The sequence below is a fragment of the Phalacrocorax carbo genome, chromosome 4, assembly GCF_963921805.1.
Source record: "Phalacrocorax carbo chromosome 4, bPhaCar2.1, whole genome shotgun sequence".
Lineage (NCBI taxonomy): Eukaryota > Metazoa > Chordata > Aves > Suliformes > Phalacrocoracidae > Phalacrocorax > Phalacrocorax carbo.
Genome location: NC_087516.1, coordinates 41,512,696 through 41,529,114, shown reverse-complemented (window position 1 = coordinate 41,529,114; position 16,419 = coordinate 41,512,696). Strand labels below are relative to the sequence as shown.

The window sequence follows — 16,419 nt, the reverse complement described above, 5'->3', positions numbered from 1 at the left end:
TGCAACCACAGGATGGAGTTGTGCAGGCTCGCAGTGCAGAACAGTGTACAGCTAGGTAGCTCTTTCACCAAAGCTGTCATTGCAAGCGAGCACGGCAGCCACAGTTATGAAATGTGGTACTACCCATCTCATATTAGGGACCAATCTAGTTAAACATTGCTTAGAAGGAATATTTATGAATCTGTCCTTTGGCTTGTCCCTGCCTCACTCCACTTCTCCATTCTCATGGCCAGTGTCTACTTTCTTCTCACTGGGTTTATTTGAGTAATATCACATCTCTTGAAAATGACAGAGGATCTGACACACTTAAAAAGAAGGGACAGTCATTTGATCAGAGAGATGTATCTTCCCCACTCACTGAAGAAAGTGAAAGGGACAAAATGGTCCATGAAAAATTCCTTTTTTTCAAGCAGAGAAGTCCTCATTTATCTCTCTCTTTGTCCAGTCAAGTTGATTTAAACTCTTATTGAAGCCCAGGTATCGGTGACATTGTAACTTACTATCTTGTAGACTATTGCTGAGTGAAAATACAAAACAAAGTCACAGTCTTAAATGTGTGAGTTCATACAAACTTAAAGGAAACTTCTCCAAGTGTAAGCCCAAGGGTAAAGGATTTACCAGAGAGTAAAATTGTAACAGTGACACGAAACTTAATTATCTCAAGAATGTGTACATGGGCAACTGATGACAGCTGATGAGTCAGTCTTACTGTGGTTGCCATCACTCTTGTATGCATCTCACAGCTTCTTGGTGACAACTGTCGCAACCTTACATATAGAACTATGCATCTACTGAAATGTCATTGTGCCTTATTAATACTCGTACAGAATTTTTTCACTGAAAATGACAAGAGAGAGAACAAATTATCATTAGTCTGTCATGGATAGGTCCTGAGAAATTCCTCAGATGTCCATCTAGAGTCCCTGTGACTTCCTTACATTGTGTGTCAATTCATGTAACTGGTTGATATGGAATTGGTCTTCATTTAATTGCTCCTATTTAATTTTTATTTTTCCTTTTTCTTCTATTAGAAGACCAGCATAACCAATCTGGACATCTGTAACCTTGCTATGAATTTGACAACCAAGCTAAGCTACAGCAGTTTTCAGCTGTAGAAACATGTTTCTTTTTTCTTTTCTGTATGGATTTAGATGAGGTATTCAGATTGAAACAAAAGAATCCAAACAAGCGTGATCTACCACAAAGATATCCCAAAACTGTTTCTTCTTATTGAGAAAGCTATTTGATGCTATTTGAGAAACTGGTATTTAAAGGAGTTTTCGTTAGAAGATTACGCAAAGAGTAACAGAAAGAGAAATCAAGAAGATTCAAATCTAAGTCTTATTTTGTTTGTTCTAAATTCTTTGTAGATTAGCTTCACTGTGAGACTGGAGTGCCTAAATGGTGTTATAAGACATCATGTAAGACATAAGGTGATGCTAGGTGACAAAATGCCGCCTAATCTGGTAGACTCTTAAACTCCTCTGACCTGTAAGTCCTGCAACAGTATACGCACAGGCACACACACACACACACGGTAAAGTCCTAACAAAGTCGAACTGCTTAGCACCTACTTTACAACTAGACTGTGTCAAGATTTGGTAGATATTCATAACCATTCCCACTAGTGAGGGTTAGTATGTTGGCATGCTCAGATCGTGTCTAGCCTTGCCTAAGGCTCTCAGGCAGGGAAGAAGTGACCATCCTCCTTTCTCCACCATGTCAAACATTCATCCAGATTGTGGGAAGGGCAACTCTGGGAGACTCATAAAGGAAATTGCAATCACATCCTTACCTTACGGTAAGTTGCTTGATTGGTAGGCCTTAAAGCATTCAGAGATGAGCACTCTCATTTTGGCTGTGCTCATCTACCTTTCTGTTTTGATAAGCTGAGCAAAAGACCAGTGGCTCACTGACAAAATTTGCAGAGAAGAGTTCTGTTCCTAGGAGGTTCTTCGGACAGGGTGAATTTCATGCTGTTAGACAGCCATAGAACAGATCTTCAGCTTACAAGAGCTCACTCATCTCACCTTGGACGGCCTGTACTTTTGCTCCAGGAACATGCTAAGTAAGCGTGTTCTAAACAGGAATGTAAATGATGTTTGCCTTTATTGTGCAAGGTTGCACCAGACTAACTGTCAGGGTAGCAGCTGCATTCAATTCAAGTATGGGGATTAACTGCAATTTGAAGTTTTACTACTAGTGTGTATGCGTTTATGTCAAAAGGAAGTGTGGTGATTCCTGACCTTGCATAGTGATAATAAGGATAAGAAACCCATGCTAACTGAAGTCAACAAACCTCTTTAAAACTAAAGCGTTTGGATGCTGAGTACTTGCTTCCTTGTAACTGGCAACTTCAGAAAGAGCCTCCCACTACTCCAGGACACAGAGCTCCTTGCTGTCATGTCCATAAACAGTCTGGAGATTTAGAGCCAGCAAATCAATAGTTTATATTTTCAAAAGGGAACCCATTGAAATTCAGAGGGCTGCTTCATATGGGTTCAGCTTACGATAGCAATGTATTAACATGCTAAGGATAATATATAGGCTCATTACAGGATCTGGCAAGATTTGGGAGGATTTTTAGCATACGATGGAGAGAATGGTCTTGGAAGAACTGGGAACAAAACTTTAAATAGATTTCTCTAAAGTGTCTTACCTGACACTTGGGGAATAGTGGGAAGAACTGTTTGTTGGGGTTTTTTTGTAGGTTTACCCACACGCACGCACCCACACCCACACCCCCAAACAGTGATAAAGGGTTCATTGGAAAACAAAGGTTTTGACTGGTGACTGAGAATTCTGAGGTAGTGACCAGGTATAATATCAAGATTTCTGTTGGACTCCTGTTTTATTCAGTTGATAATTATCTGAAGTAGAATGCAGTTCTCTTAACTTAGCCAAACAACCAAAGAGAATACTCCAGCAGAGACTACTCTTAATATTGATGGGGTAAGTCTTTGCTGGAGTTACTTTGAATTTTTCTTTCCTAAAATAATTTTTAACTGTACTTTTACTGTATGGTTTTTAGATATGAAAATAGCACTATCGGATAAAGTGATTGCAAGAAATAGCGTGATATTTTCTAGAATACTCTTAAACTGCATTTACATTATAGTAAATGAGGTGGGCAGCATTTACAAGTGGAAAATATGCTAGAAAGATCACACCTATTTGCATGATTTTAGCTTCTTAGTTTAATGTGCTTAATCATATTTTGGCCTCATCTACAAAGTCTCATCACACTGTATTTTTACTTTTCAGAAGATTTCTGTGTTACAGGGTTTCTGCCAGAAAGGTGGGGTTGTCATTTAGGTGGTGTTCTTGAATTTGTTCTGGTTTTCTTTGTTTTACCCAGTTCCTGTATTCTTGAATTCTAATTTCTTGTAAAGTATTTTAGGTTTTCCTGAAATTACAACAAAAATCAACCTTACGTAGGGCACAGGGCATTTTTGAATAGGGTTTTATGATGTGATTTCTTATACTGCTTTAATTTTACTTGCTTTATCCTTGCAGGTTTTGATGTATTTGCTTCACAGTGACAAAGCAGATAAAAACTTATCTTGCAGTGTCAGCTAAAAGTACTTTGTTTTTTCTGTATCTTGCTGTCTTTGTATTCAGATAAGCCTTATTAGTTCAAAGACATTTAGTTTGTATGGATTAATAAAATTCAGGAAGGGAATTTTCAAATGAATCTTGAAAGCAAATCAGAGCACGAATCAGGCTTACTTAGATGCAGAGAATGTTCTGAGAAGAAACATTACCTTATGTTGATGATAATCAGATGTATATTGTCCTCCATCTTATTACAGAGCAAATCTCAGCATTTTGCAGTTAGTGTTCTATAAAAAGAATATTACAAAACTTGATGATCTTGTTTTTACAAACAAAGCAATAAGAACACCCTAGTGCCTCGGTGTCATCCAGTGAGATGTTGCTTTGTTGATGGGATAAGAGGTTATTGGGCAGCTGTGGAAATGCAGAATAGACTACGCCTGTACTCCACTACGACATCTGCATATAAATTTGTGTGGATTAAGTTGCAGGAGGAATTTTAAAAACAAACAAACACACAGAAAATTTTGTCCCTAGCCTATTTAGACTCCATCATGTTAAATACCAATAAAATCTCTCTCTTCAGTCTCATCTATTCAGGATTTTTCCTTACAAGTCTTTTTTTAATCTTATAATTTGAGTCAGCTAATTTAATTAATTATAATTTACATGCATTCTTATGCAACAAAATAGGTAATTCTTTTTCCTGTAAAATGACAATAAGAAATAAACCTTGTGGGTCATAAGCCAGAACTGGATTTCATGGAACAGAAATAGTCTTAGATACATCTATAGGATGAGTGCAGAAAGCCACAAGTTGCCATGCCTATCCCAGGAGCTGCCTTGCTTTGGGTCAGCTCCACTTCAGGGTTCCGTGCTGTGCTTTTGCACAGACTTACTGGCACGGCAACACAGCAAAGCTTCCAGTCCAAAGGTAGTGCAAAACCAGCTGTGAGATGGGGCAGAGCAACCTCAACACCTGACCCTAAAATTTAGGTAGAAATTGTTAGGTGACTACGCAGTATGATCACAGCTGAAAACTCAGATGCCTTTCAATGCAAAGTGAAATATATCAGAGGGAATAATTTGAACCATTCATGCACTTTAGTAGGCTCTGAACTAACAGGAAAAAAACAGGTGCCAGTGTGAGCAGTTGAAAGAAAATTTCTGTTCAACATCCATCATTAAACAAAAACCCATGTGAAGATGCATAAAGAATATTAAGGAAAATAAGATATTCAACAGACAGGAGATCATATCCTACACAGTCAGCAGGAAAGCGGAGTACTTAATACTCTATAGTGTTTGCTCAACGCTGTAATGAAGTGTTTACCGCTATTTTTCCATGTTTTAAGACTGAGAAGTTAGAACAGTTACGCTTAGAAGTTGTGTGGATTAGTGAAATTTTTTTGTTTAATTCTCCCCGTTAGAAATATCATTCACCCAAAGCATGAAGAAATTAATAATTGCTTTTTTTCTGCTGCACAGAACCTGAAGCGCGTGGCAGAGACATGGATGGATGAGTTTGCAGAGTACATTTACCAGCGACGGCCTGAGTACAGACATCTCTCAACTGGTGATATCTCTGCCCAGAAGGAGCTTCGCAAGCACCTTAAATGTAAAGATTTCAAGTGGTTCATGGCTGCAGTGGCTTGGGATGTCCCCAAATATTACCCTCCTGTGGAGCCTCCACCTGCTGCCTGGGGGGAGGTGAGGAATACACAAATTAGACCAAATTTACATGAGTCTAACATTTTACGTTACAGAAAATTGAAATTATGAAATTAGATTTAGCTCTGTTGATAAGTAGTGCTATTAAGGGAGTTCACAGTGATTGGAACAATCCCTGGACTAGCCATTAAAATGAGAAAATGTCATGTCTTAGAACTATTGCTGCCCCTTTTATAATTCATTACGATTTTGTGTGTACAGGCCATAAGAAGCATGCACAATGAAGACAAGAATTTGGAAGTGTGTAGCACTCATTATTGCATGTCACAAGATGATTTGAGATCACAGAATCCCAGAATCACCTTAGCAAAAAGAGGTCTGAAGTGAACTTTTTTTTTTTTTTTTCTGCATATCCACTTACATACCTCCTCCTGTTCTTACAAGGTCAGTTGCGTGTAGGTGGAGATGGGTTTGCTCTGTTTTGCTCACATGTGCAAGTGTGACAAGCAGAGCCTGGATACTTTTCTTTTGAAAAGACTGGGTTTTCTCAGCTTGCTGTCTGCATTCTGTACATGTTGTCATGACTGAGTACCGGTAGCAGACAAATGCAGTTTCCCATGTGGGGGATGCGGGGAGGCAGAGACCACCAAAGAGAAGGCAATATCCGAGTTTCACTCCAGAGCAGGGGCGAGCAAACAGCCTGCTGGAACTCTCCACCCGTGATCAAAGATGTTCTGCATTCAGACCTTTCTGAAGAGCAGAGCCGTAGCACACCTTGCTTTGACAGTTTGTTTTGTGTAAAAGAAACGAAAAAACAAAGAGTGCAGGAATAGGAAATTACTTCCATAGCTGCGCTGAAAAATTGCAGTGGCCTTTTACCTCTAGGAACTAAAGCAGATTCACTCTGTGGAAAGGTGGCATGCAGAGGGCTTTTTCCTCTCGGTTCATTAAGTTTTATAAAGAAGGCTTTGCTCTTCCAGTGTATTGTGCTACTTTTTTTAAAAACATAGGAATATCTGTACTGTGAGTTCTGGCCTTCTCTGGTTTTGCTGGAGATGTTCTTGGGGCTTTCAGACAATTACCTTTTCTTTGAAACCAATGGATGAAGTTGAAACTTTGACCAAAACATTTGGTACAACCCTTCACACCTCTGCCAGTGGTCAAGGCTGGACCGTGCAGGGGGTTTGTAAGCATAGGTGCCTCTACTGTTCTCCAGAATTTCTTTTTAAAAAAGCGAATTACCTCATTGCGAAATTTTAAAAATAACTTTCTCTGGTAGTAGCAGTCCTTAATTCTTCTTTGTAAGCTACCAGTTATAGATGTTCAAAGGAACTTCAATTTATATGTGTCTTACTGTTTGCTATTTCTTGGCGATAATGAATTCCTTCGTTGTTAATGTTTCTTATATCTTTGGTACTGCTGCCCACACTTCATGGGATTAATGTATACCAAGAGGTAACAAGTTTATCAGTAGAAGTCAGGCTGGATCGGGGTGCTGTGACTGCTGCTATGATCTTTCTTCACCATCTTCCACGTGTATACATGCGCATCCTTGGAGGACTGTGATCATGGGATGTATAATTTCTTTGGCAAGCTGAACAATCCTTAGCTCAATCAGAGGGTCTAAGTGGAAATGATTATGATTCAGGTATGAATTGTTTTCACAGCAGTATTAATACACTCTTTACATAAAAGCAAGATTTTTAAAAAGTAAATCAAAGATCATAGCAGTGGTATCAAATTGCATCTTAAAAGCAGTTATTCGGTTCTTAGGAAAGAAGCGAAGACCAAAGGCTTTCTGTTTCATCTAAAATGTACTTTCTCTAAAATAGCAAGAGAAGTTTCAGCCCTACTACGTTTTTTCCTGAGACTGTCACATTCCTGTGAAGTATTAATTAATTTGTTGGCACCTGCAAGGAACTTGAACAAACTTGAAGGTCAACGGTTGTCATAATTAGAAGCTGAAAGAGGAAAACAGACTGTGTGTTATTGCTTTGTAAGAACCAAGCAGCTCTAGAAACCTTGCTGATTATACACACCAAGAGTCTGTGCCAAGACTGACTGTCATTTAGTACCCTATCTGCTTCCACTTGGAAAGACTTTTCATCTGCTTGCATATGCCAGTCTGAGAAAGAATAAACAATGAGGTACTCGGAGTGTGGTGTGAAAGCAGGCATCTCATAAACAGCCTCTGCAAAACTTCTCTTTTTTAGCAAGCACATTTATTTAAAATCCAACTCTTACGTTTCTTGACAAAATCTGTTCATGATAGAAAAGAAGGAAATTTGCAAAACAAGAACCAATGTTCTTTGCTACACTTGTCATGGCCTTATCTCTTCTGCATGTTTGTGCCTTTTGTCCTTCGCAGCTGGCAGGGTGTATGTTCCCTTGATATTTTGTTCTGCCTTGTAACATCTGAAATATGTGCCGTAAAGCAATGTAACAGTGAATCCAGACAGATTAAGGTTAGTGAGACTGTCAGTTCTGTGTCTGGGTGAGATAACTGTCCCACCGTGGAAAAAAGGAAAGTTTTCAATTAGGTTTTGTTCTTATTCTTCTGAATATGTTGGAAACTATGCTACCAGTTGAAAAACAGTAATACCCATCCCATTCTCTTTCTAAGACAGAAAAATTCATTTGTAATGTGTATTTGAAATCCTGTTGAAGGAAGTTAAAACAATAGCTGCATTAGGTGAGATTTGGACACCAAATGTTCACTTAGGAAGTACTTATGAGTCTACAAGCTGTGATCCAGCATGAATATATCGTGCGGATATCACAGCTTTCAACAGTGTCTTTGAAAACACATTTTACAGTAAATCAATCATACAATGTCAGCCATTGTAATTTATTTTAGACTTCATAAGTCCTATAGTTAAGGTGATTTAAAGAAAATATTTTGGTTTACTCAGTCAAAAGGGAAATATTTAAGCTTGGTTTCATTTGCTGTCACATGAACTTGTTATGCAGTGATTTAATTCACAGTAAGTCTCTCTGTCACTACAGCGGTGGTAGGCTGCAGGACCTGAAAATACTCCTTTCTCAGTCCCAAACTTGTGGATTTTACAGAATTGTTTTACAGCACTGACATGAAAATGTCACCCATGAAGTTAAGTCAAGTAGCACATTTGAAAAAGGATTAAAGCCTAAGAACTCACTAAATTCTCTTTCGATTACTTTCTTTTTTTAAAGTGTCACCCTCATACCCTTAATGAGTCAATTTCAGTCCACCAAGTGTCACGCATCTGTTGTACAAAAGTGATATAACCAGCTATTCCCTACCCTGCACAGACCAAGTGCTGCACAGCTGGGCTGTTCAAATTCTTTCATCGGGATCAGTGTTGCACTGAATAACAGAGTCCCCTCTTTCTTCAGCGAGGTCTTTGGCAGTGTTTGACTTCTTTTAACTTTGACTTTTCCTTTTTATGGCTCACACAAAGGATAAATACTTTTTAAATTGCTATGTATCCGTTGACAGCAAAGGTAGCTCATTTTTCCATATTTGATCTGTAGACATTGATGGCCGTAGGGTTATCTGAGAATGTAAGCAGTGCACTAAAACTGGCTTTAAGTGCTGCTCAAGCGAAAAAAAAAAGCAATATAAATGAATATTGCTAATGTCTTCTAAGAGATACAGCCACTTTCTTATTTGAGACATTAAATCAGTTGTATGGCAAGTATGATATAAACTGATAGCACCAAGGTGCCTCTCTTGCTGCTCTGTCGGGGCACTCTAAGGATAGTCCCAGCACCATCTCCACATTCATCGTTCCAACAGATGACCACATTGAGCATAAAGTTGTCTTTAGATTGCTATGTTTTCCCACTTTTTGCTTCTGGTGCAGATGGTTTCATGCTGTGATGAGCATGCAGGGTAGCTCCCAGGACCCCTGGGGAGTGCTTCTCCCTCTCTGACTTGCACCCCTCTGCCCCCAGGAAGGCTGAAGTGACCCTGGGTGACCGCCTGGCTCCAGTGCTGGCAGGGCAAGGGTGCTGGAGCCAGGACATAACCCTCTACCTCAACAGTAAATCTTGCAGGATCTCATTTGCTTGTGAACAACATTGTAGAGTTTTAGAATTATCAAAGAAATTGGTCAATATAATCACCAGACCCTGGGAAGTTTTATTTTCCCTCTGTAATTTCTTTTTCAGCCTAAAATACATTCCCTTAAAAGGAAGGGGGAGGTTCGCTTTGCTTTAAAATGTAAGGGTGTGTGTGGAGGTTGTCTTGGTTTTTTCTTCATTTAACATGGATCGTGCAAGTGTGTCATTACAGAGGTCCCACCACAAGGTTCAAAAATCTCAAATTTAATCCTAGCAGGTTGTATCAATGGCCTGCGACCCTTTGTTTTCCACAGAAGACTGTAATCTTTTGACAAGAAGATTATCATGGTAATGAACACATCCACTGCTTTCCAGTTTCCATTCCATGCTTGCATACTAATGGCAAATATGATGTTTTTGAGAGTGTAGTGCTAGACCATCTTAATCTGCCTCTCCCATGGGAAGCTTATTAAATCATATAACTGCTGGCTTTCTGCAAAGCTCCAACATTAATTTAGCCAGAGGTCAAGTTATCTGGGAGACCATATATTCAGCAATATGTAAACACAGTTTGGGAACACCTGTTTTGTTTTGGTTTTTTTCCTTCCTTTATAGGGGTCCAAAATTTTATTTTTCTTCCCCCCCCCCCCCCCCCCGAATACTTGTCTATCAAATCAGCAGCTTCAAATGTCAAGAGGTAACAGTGTTGTCTTCAAACCTAAAGTCTAGGCTTTCAGGCCTTCTCTCCTCCCATGTTCCATCTGCTATTTTACATCACATTCCTCTTTCCCCATCGGAGTGCCAGCAAGCTAAGCTACTTCTTTCCCATGCCTGGCCTACTCTGGAGGAAAGTATTTTTAACATGGGCTGGCTAGTTTAGAGAAAGCAAGCTGTAGTTTTGACCTAAGTTAACTGCTTTTCGTAAAACCCAAGGATTACTGTATCTCGGCTTACCCATTGATTTCTTCTTATGGCTTGCTCCCTCATTTAAAGCACAGAAGCCAGGTGCTACACCAACAGAAATACCACTCAGATGACATGTCTTTGTTCCCAAGTGTCAGTGCAGCGCTGACAAGCCTGTATGTCCTTGCTTGGACATCTGCAGTGTAGAAGAGGGAGAAAACAGACCCCTTAGGGTTTTTATTCTCTGTGCTTTTATGCCTCATCTGCTCTCTACAAGGACTACATGGCCCATAGTATCTATGCCCCAACATGTGTTAGGATGGCATTTCAAGAATTAAATATGCATAATGACTTACATATAGTGTCCCATGCTCTTTTCAGAGTTTCTTTTATTCTAAACCAGCCTTTAAGATCACTGTTAACCGTCCTTGCTACTCCATACAGACACCTCAAAAGCATGCTTTTCGCATAGTGTTATCTGTGTGTACAAAAGACAGCATTTAAGGTTGAGTAAATAAGTGTTGCATGTAGCAACTCAATGCCCTCCCTCCATGGGTGATAAAATCTCTCTCCTGTTCATCCTCAGTCTCTACAATTGCACAAATACGAATGTTGGAAATGTGAGTGTATTAGGAGTACTAGCTATTTCTTTGCTAGTTGTAACTGATAACCTTAAAAATTTGAAGTCTATTGTGTGTGACTGGAGGCAAAGCAGTTCAAATGCGTATTGATGCATGAATAAGAAAAAAGCCTCTCCTTGCTGTGCTTCTGCTTTCCTTCCTTCTTCGATGAAAGCATCTTAAGGGATTTGCAGGCCGTGTGGTGCTGGTGCTCAGCAGAACATTCCCTGCAGTTCTGGCAGCAGCATGACAGCTCAGTTCAGTTTCTAGCCACTGCCAAGGCCACACAGAAATGCCGGAAAACAAAAGAACAGGCTTGATTGAAAGGCCTGTATTACAAAAAGAAAATGAAAAACAAACCACAACCCCTCTGCAGTTGAAAGGAAGGATTAAACAAAACAAAACAAACAAAAAAGAGATGAGCTAACACATCAGCTGCAACAAACCAGAGAAGAAACTACTTCTACTTCAAGGGAACCTTCCAGGAGCAGCAGAGGGAAGAGGAGAAGAAATAAAGAATAGGGGAGACAGATTCCAGCAGTGACGGAACTAAATATATCTTCACCTCAAACCTTTTCCACAAATGCATAGAACAAATTTACTACCTTGTTGCCATTACTGAAACTTGGTGGGACGAATCCCATTACTGGAGTGCGGCTGTTCAGAAGGGACAGGCGACAAAGGAGGGGTGGAGGCATTGCCTTCTACATCAAGAAACGGGTAGAGTATGAAGAGCTGTCTCTGAAGAACAGCCATGAACAGGTTGAAAGCTTTTGAGTAAGAATCAGAGACCAAGGCAATAAAGGGAGCCTTGTGGTTGGTGTCTACTACAGGCTGCCTATTGACAAAGCCTTCTTACTCCAGCTATAGGAGGCATCATGCTCGCAGGCTCTCATCCTGCTGGGGGACTTCAAACACACCAACATCTGCTGGAAAAGGAGCGTGGTGAGCTGTAAGCAATCCAGGAGAGTTCTGGAATGCATTGAGGATAACTTTGTAAGCCACGTAATTGACAGACCTGCAAGAGGTGATGCTATACTGGACCTGTCAGTCACCAAAACAAGTGAGCAAATTGGTGGCATCAAGACGGAGGCAGCCTGGGCTGCAGTGACCATACACTGGTGGAGTTTGCAGTCCTGAGAGATATGGCTCAAGTGAAGAGTAAAGTCAGGACCCTGAATTTTAGGAAAGCAAAATTTCAGCTTTTCAAGGACTTGGTCAATAGGACCCCAGGGAACCCCTCTCAGGGACAAGGGAGCAGAACAGAGCTGGCAGATCTTTAAGGATGCTTTCCATAGAGCACAAGAGCTCTCGATACCCAGGTATAAGAAATCACACAAGGAATAGAACAAGCCAGCATGGATGAGTAAACACCTGCTGGTCAAACTAAAGGGCAAGAAGGAACTGCACAGGCAGCGGAAGCAGGGACAGGTATCCTGAGAAGAATAGATGCTGTCCCAGTGTGTAAGGAAGGGGTCAGGAAGGCCAAGGTGTGGCTGGAGCTGAAACTGGCAAGGGATGCAAGGCATAATAAGAAGGGCTTTTACAGGTATGTTAGCCTAAAGAAACGTCAAAGAATGCATACCCCTGCTGAGGAGCAAGACTGGCAAACATGCAACATCAGACAAGGAGAAGGCTAAAGTATTCAACAACTTCTTTGCCTCAGTCTTCACTGGCAACCTCTCTTCCCACGCCTCTCTAGTGGATGGACCACAAGATGCAGACTAGAAGTGCAAACTCCCTCCCACTCTAAGAGAAGAGGACATTCATGACCAACTGTAGAACTTGAATATACAGAAGTGTATGGGACCTGATGAGATGCATCCCAGAGTCCTGAGGGAATTGGCTGATGTAGTTGCCATATTTGAAAAATCATAGCAGTCAGGTGAAGTGCCTGGGGACTGCAAAAAGGGAAACATTGCACCCATTTCTAAAATAGGTAGAAAGGACGACCCTGGCAACTACCAGCCTGTCAGCCTCACCTCTGTGCCTGGGAAGATCATGGAACAGATCCTCCTAGAAGCTATGTGAAGACACAGGGGGAGAGGGAGGTGATTCAAGACAGGTTTCAAGATATTTCAATATAGGTTTCTTAGATAGTTTTTAAAGGGTCTTTTTCCCTCTGATTGGATTTTCTTCAGTCCAGTGCATTCCGAATTATAACAACAGAAGATAACATATGTAGGGACCTGGAGTTATTTAGCCTGGAGAAGAGGAGGCTGAGGGGGAACCTTATCACTCTCTACAACTACCTGAAAGGCGGTTGTAGTGAGGTGGGTGTTGGTCTTTCTCCCAAGTTACTATCGATAGAACGAGAGGAAATGGCGTCAAGCTGCGTCAGGGGAGGTTTAGATTGGATATTAGGAAAAATTTCTTCACTGAAAGAGTGGTCAGGCATTGGAAGAGGCTGCTCAGAGAGGTGGTGGAGTCACCAACCCTGGAGGTATTTAAAAGATGTGTAGATGTGGCACTTCAGGGCATGGTTTAGGAGGCATGGTGGTGTTGGACTGACAGTTGGACTTGATGGTCCTAGAGGTCTTTTCCAATCTTAATGATTCTATGGTTCTAAGGACAGGGAGGTGATTCAAGACAGCCAGCATGGCTTCACCACAGGCAAGTCCTGCCTGACCAACTTAATGGTCTTCTATGATGGAGTGAGTACATCAGTGGACAAGGGAAGAGCTACGGGTGCCATCTATCTGGGCTTCTGTAAGGCCTTTGACGCGGTCCACCACAACATCCGTCTCTCTAAATTGAGGGATATGGATTTGATGGATGGACTGTTTGTTGGATGAGGAATTGGTTGGATGGTCGCATGCAGAGGGTAGTGGTCAACGGCTCAATGTGTTGATTGGTGACAAGTGGTGTCCTCCAGGGGGTCTGTATTGGGACCGGTACTTTTAATATCTTTATCAGTGACCTAGACAGTGGGATCAAGTGCAGCACCCTCAGTAAGTTTGCCCGCACCACCAAGCTGAGCGGTGCAGTTGACGTGCCTGAAGGATGGGATGCCATCCAGAGGGACCAGGACAAGCTTGAAAAGTGGGCCCATGTGAACCTCACGAGGTTCAACAAGGCCAAGTGCAGGGTCATGCACCTGGGTTGGGGCAACCCCTGGAATCAATACAGGCTGGGGGATGAAGGGATTGAGAGCAGCCCTGTGGAGAAGGACTTGGGGGTACTGGGGGATGAAAACCTGGACGTGAGCTGACAATGTGCACTTGCAGCCCAGCAGGCCAACCGTATCCAGGGCTGCATCAAAAGAAGCGTGGCCAGCAGGTCAAGGGAGGTGATTCTGCCCCTCCACTGCACTCTGGTGAGACCCCACCTGGAGTACTGCATCCATCTCTGGAGCCCTCAGCACAGGAAAGACATGGACCTGTTGGAGACCGTCTGGAGGAGGGCCACAAAAGTGATTAGAGTGATGGAACACCTCTCCTATGAAGAAGGGCTGAGAGGGTTGGGGTTATTCATCCTGGAGAAGAGAAGGCTGCGGGGAGACCTTATTGCAGCCTTTCAGTACTACTTAAAGGGGGCTTACAAGAAAGACGGGGACAAAGTTTTTAGCAGGGCCTGTTGTGATAGGACAAGGAGTAATGGTTTTAAACTACAGGAGGGTGATTTAGACTGGATAGAGGGCAGAAATTTTTTACAATGCGGGTGGTGAAATGCTGGAACAGGTTGCCCAGAGAGGTGGTCAATGTCCCATCCCTGGAAACATTCAAGGTCAGGTTGTCCAGGCCTCTGAGCAACCTGACCTTGTTGGAGATGTTCCTGCTCATTGCAGGGGGTGGGGTTGGACTTGATGACCTTTAAATGTCCCTCCCAACCCAAACCATTCTATGATTCTATGAAATTTACCGCATAATCCAAATGACTGTGAACAGGATGGAGTGATGCAATCAAGACAAAATTATGAAAGCCTTTCAATCCAATAAGCATTTGTTGAATGTGGAGAGTATTCACAGCCAATTTACAATTCTGAATCCAATTATTAATGGCAATTGTTAGCAGCTCCGCTTTAATTATCTCGTATGCTCTAAGAACAGAACTGATGTATCATTTAATTTTGTATTAGGCCAGTAATCTTTATTTATACAATGTAAATTTAAGTGCACTGAGAAATGATTGAACACTCTCAAAAAATTATACTCGGCGTAGGTATTTCTCATGAAACTTTAAAAATATAAAATTAAAATCTGTTCCCCTCATTATTCTTTCCCTTCTCTTTTGCTGGGTGATATGAAAATGAAGACAGGGTTGTTAAGAACTAATTACCTTTCATCCTTTTTTTCAGTTAACGTGACCCTTTGTACTATGGGGCTCAGTCGTGGATTTCTGGATCTCGTTGTGTGTATGAAATGTTAGTGTTTTACCTTACCTATAGTAATTTTTATCGTATCAAAATAAGAAAAAAACACCCTAGAACTGGGCTTGTCCAAGTTTTAGAAGAATACTTCTCTGACCACTGGTGAAGTCTCAAAGGTTCTTGGAGCCATTCACTCAAACCGGTGCTCCCATCACTTGCCCAGTTGGCTCTTTTCTTGGCTAAACAAATGTAGCTCCTAAAACCTTTCCTGAAGATGATGTTTTTACATTTTCTCCAGTTCCTGTTGCTTTCCCATCTGTCTAAATCTTTCTTAGAACATGGTGAATAGACTCGATTCCAGTCTTCCAGAATGAGTAAAAGAACAGAGTCGCTCTCCCGTGTGCCTTACAAGCATGGGGATTGCCCCTCCTTGCAACACTTTGTGCTATGCTGAGAAGTTTCACATCCTTTGTTTTTGTGTGAGGTACGCAGTATTTAAGAGTGGCAATGTTTACGTTTGTCTAATGTAATATGGTAACAACGGAATTTTTCCGTGGAAAAATGCAAATGCCAACTCAACTGTGTCTCCATTCAGCATCTAGCTTTTCTTTCTTTTTTTAATAAAGATCAAAGTAGTGGCTAGAATGTCAAAATGCATATATTATATACAGGATTTGTGCACATCTCCATGCATATATGGTGGACCTTGATTACTCAGTTTCTGTGTATGTCATTGACATGGAAATTCTGGAGGTCTCTAAAGGATTTTTAAATAGCCCAACTAAGGTACTAGAGGAGAAAAGTGCATGTGTTTGCAAAAGAAATTTGAGAGGTTTATTTTTTGGTGGCAGTGGGCAACCCACTCCTTTTCAGTCCAGTCTTCCAGAAAAATATATATGGCAGCAGTGGTACGTAACTGGTATGACCAATAGTCACAGATTAATTCTTACTCAGTTGCCTCAGTCTCAAAGACGAGATTTTCCTTTTAAGAGTAAGTTACACTGTGGAGTGTTTGCAGAAGGAATGCAGACAGCACAAGGAACCTCTATGGGTAAGCACAGTTTCAGTACAGATTCTTTAAGTACTTGTTAATTTTGTGCTCTTTGAGCCCTAGTGTGTGACCTTCTCTGCAGCGGTACTATTTTGTCAAAGTAAGAGCAAGAATTGGAACAAGGCATGCCTGGGTTTTCATGATACATCGCTCCAACACCTGTGAGAGCGTACAGAAATAATTTCCTCTTCATACAATTGATCTGTCTTGCTGTGGTAGTGGGGAAGAAGCAGTCGGACCAAGCTTTGAACTTCTCAGACTATTTT

General features: G+C 41.2%; 1 protein-coding gene across 2 annotated transcripts in view; it reads left to right on the top strand.

The window, feature by feature from the left end:
* The window catches only part of GALNTL6 (polypeptide N-acetylgalactosaminyltransferase like 6), a 497,632-nt gene that overhangs the window by 456,079 nt on the left and 25,134 nt on the right, over nt 1-16,419 (top strand). The window contains exons 9-10 of one of the 2 annotated variants that reach the window (XM_064449717.1): nt 5,044-5,265; nt 5,488-5,879. In XM_064449717.1, the coding sequence (XP_064305787.1) occupies nt 5,044-5,265; nt 5,488-5,613 (348 nt within the window). In that variant the 3' untranslated portion in view covers nt 5,614-5,879. Of the gene's footprint in view, nt 1-5,043; nt 5,266-5,487; nt 5,880-16,419 lie in introns of those variants that run through there. The other variant, XM_064449716.1, reaches the window with a different exon arrangement.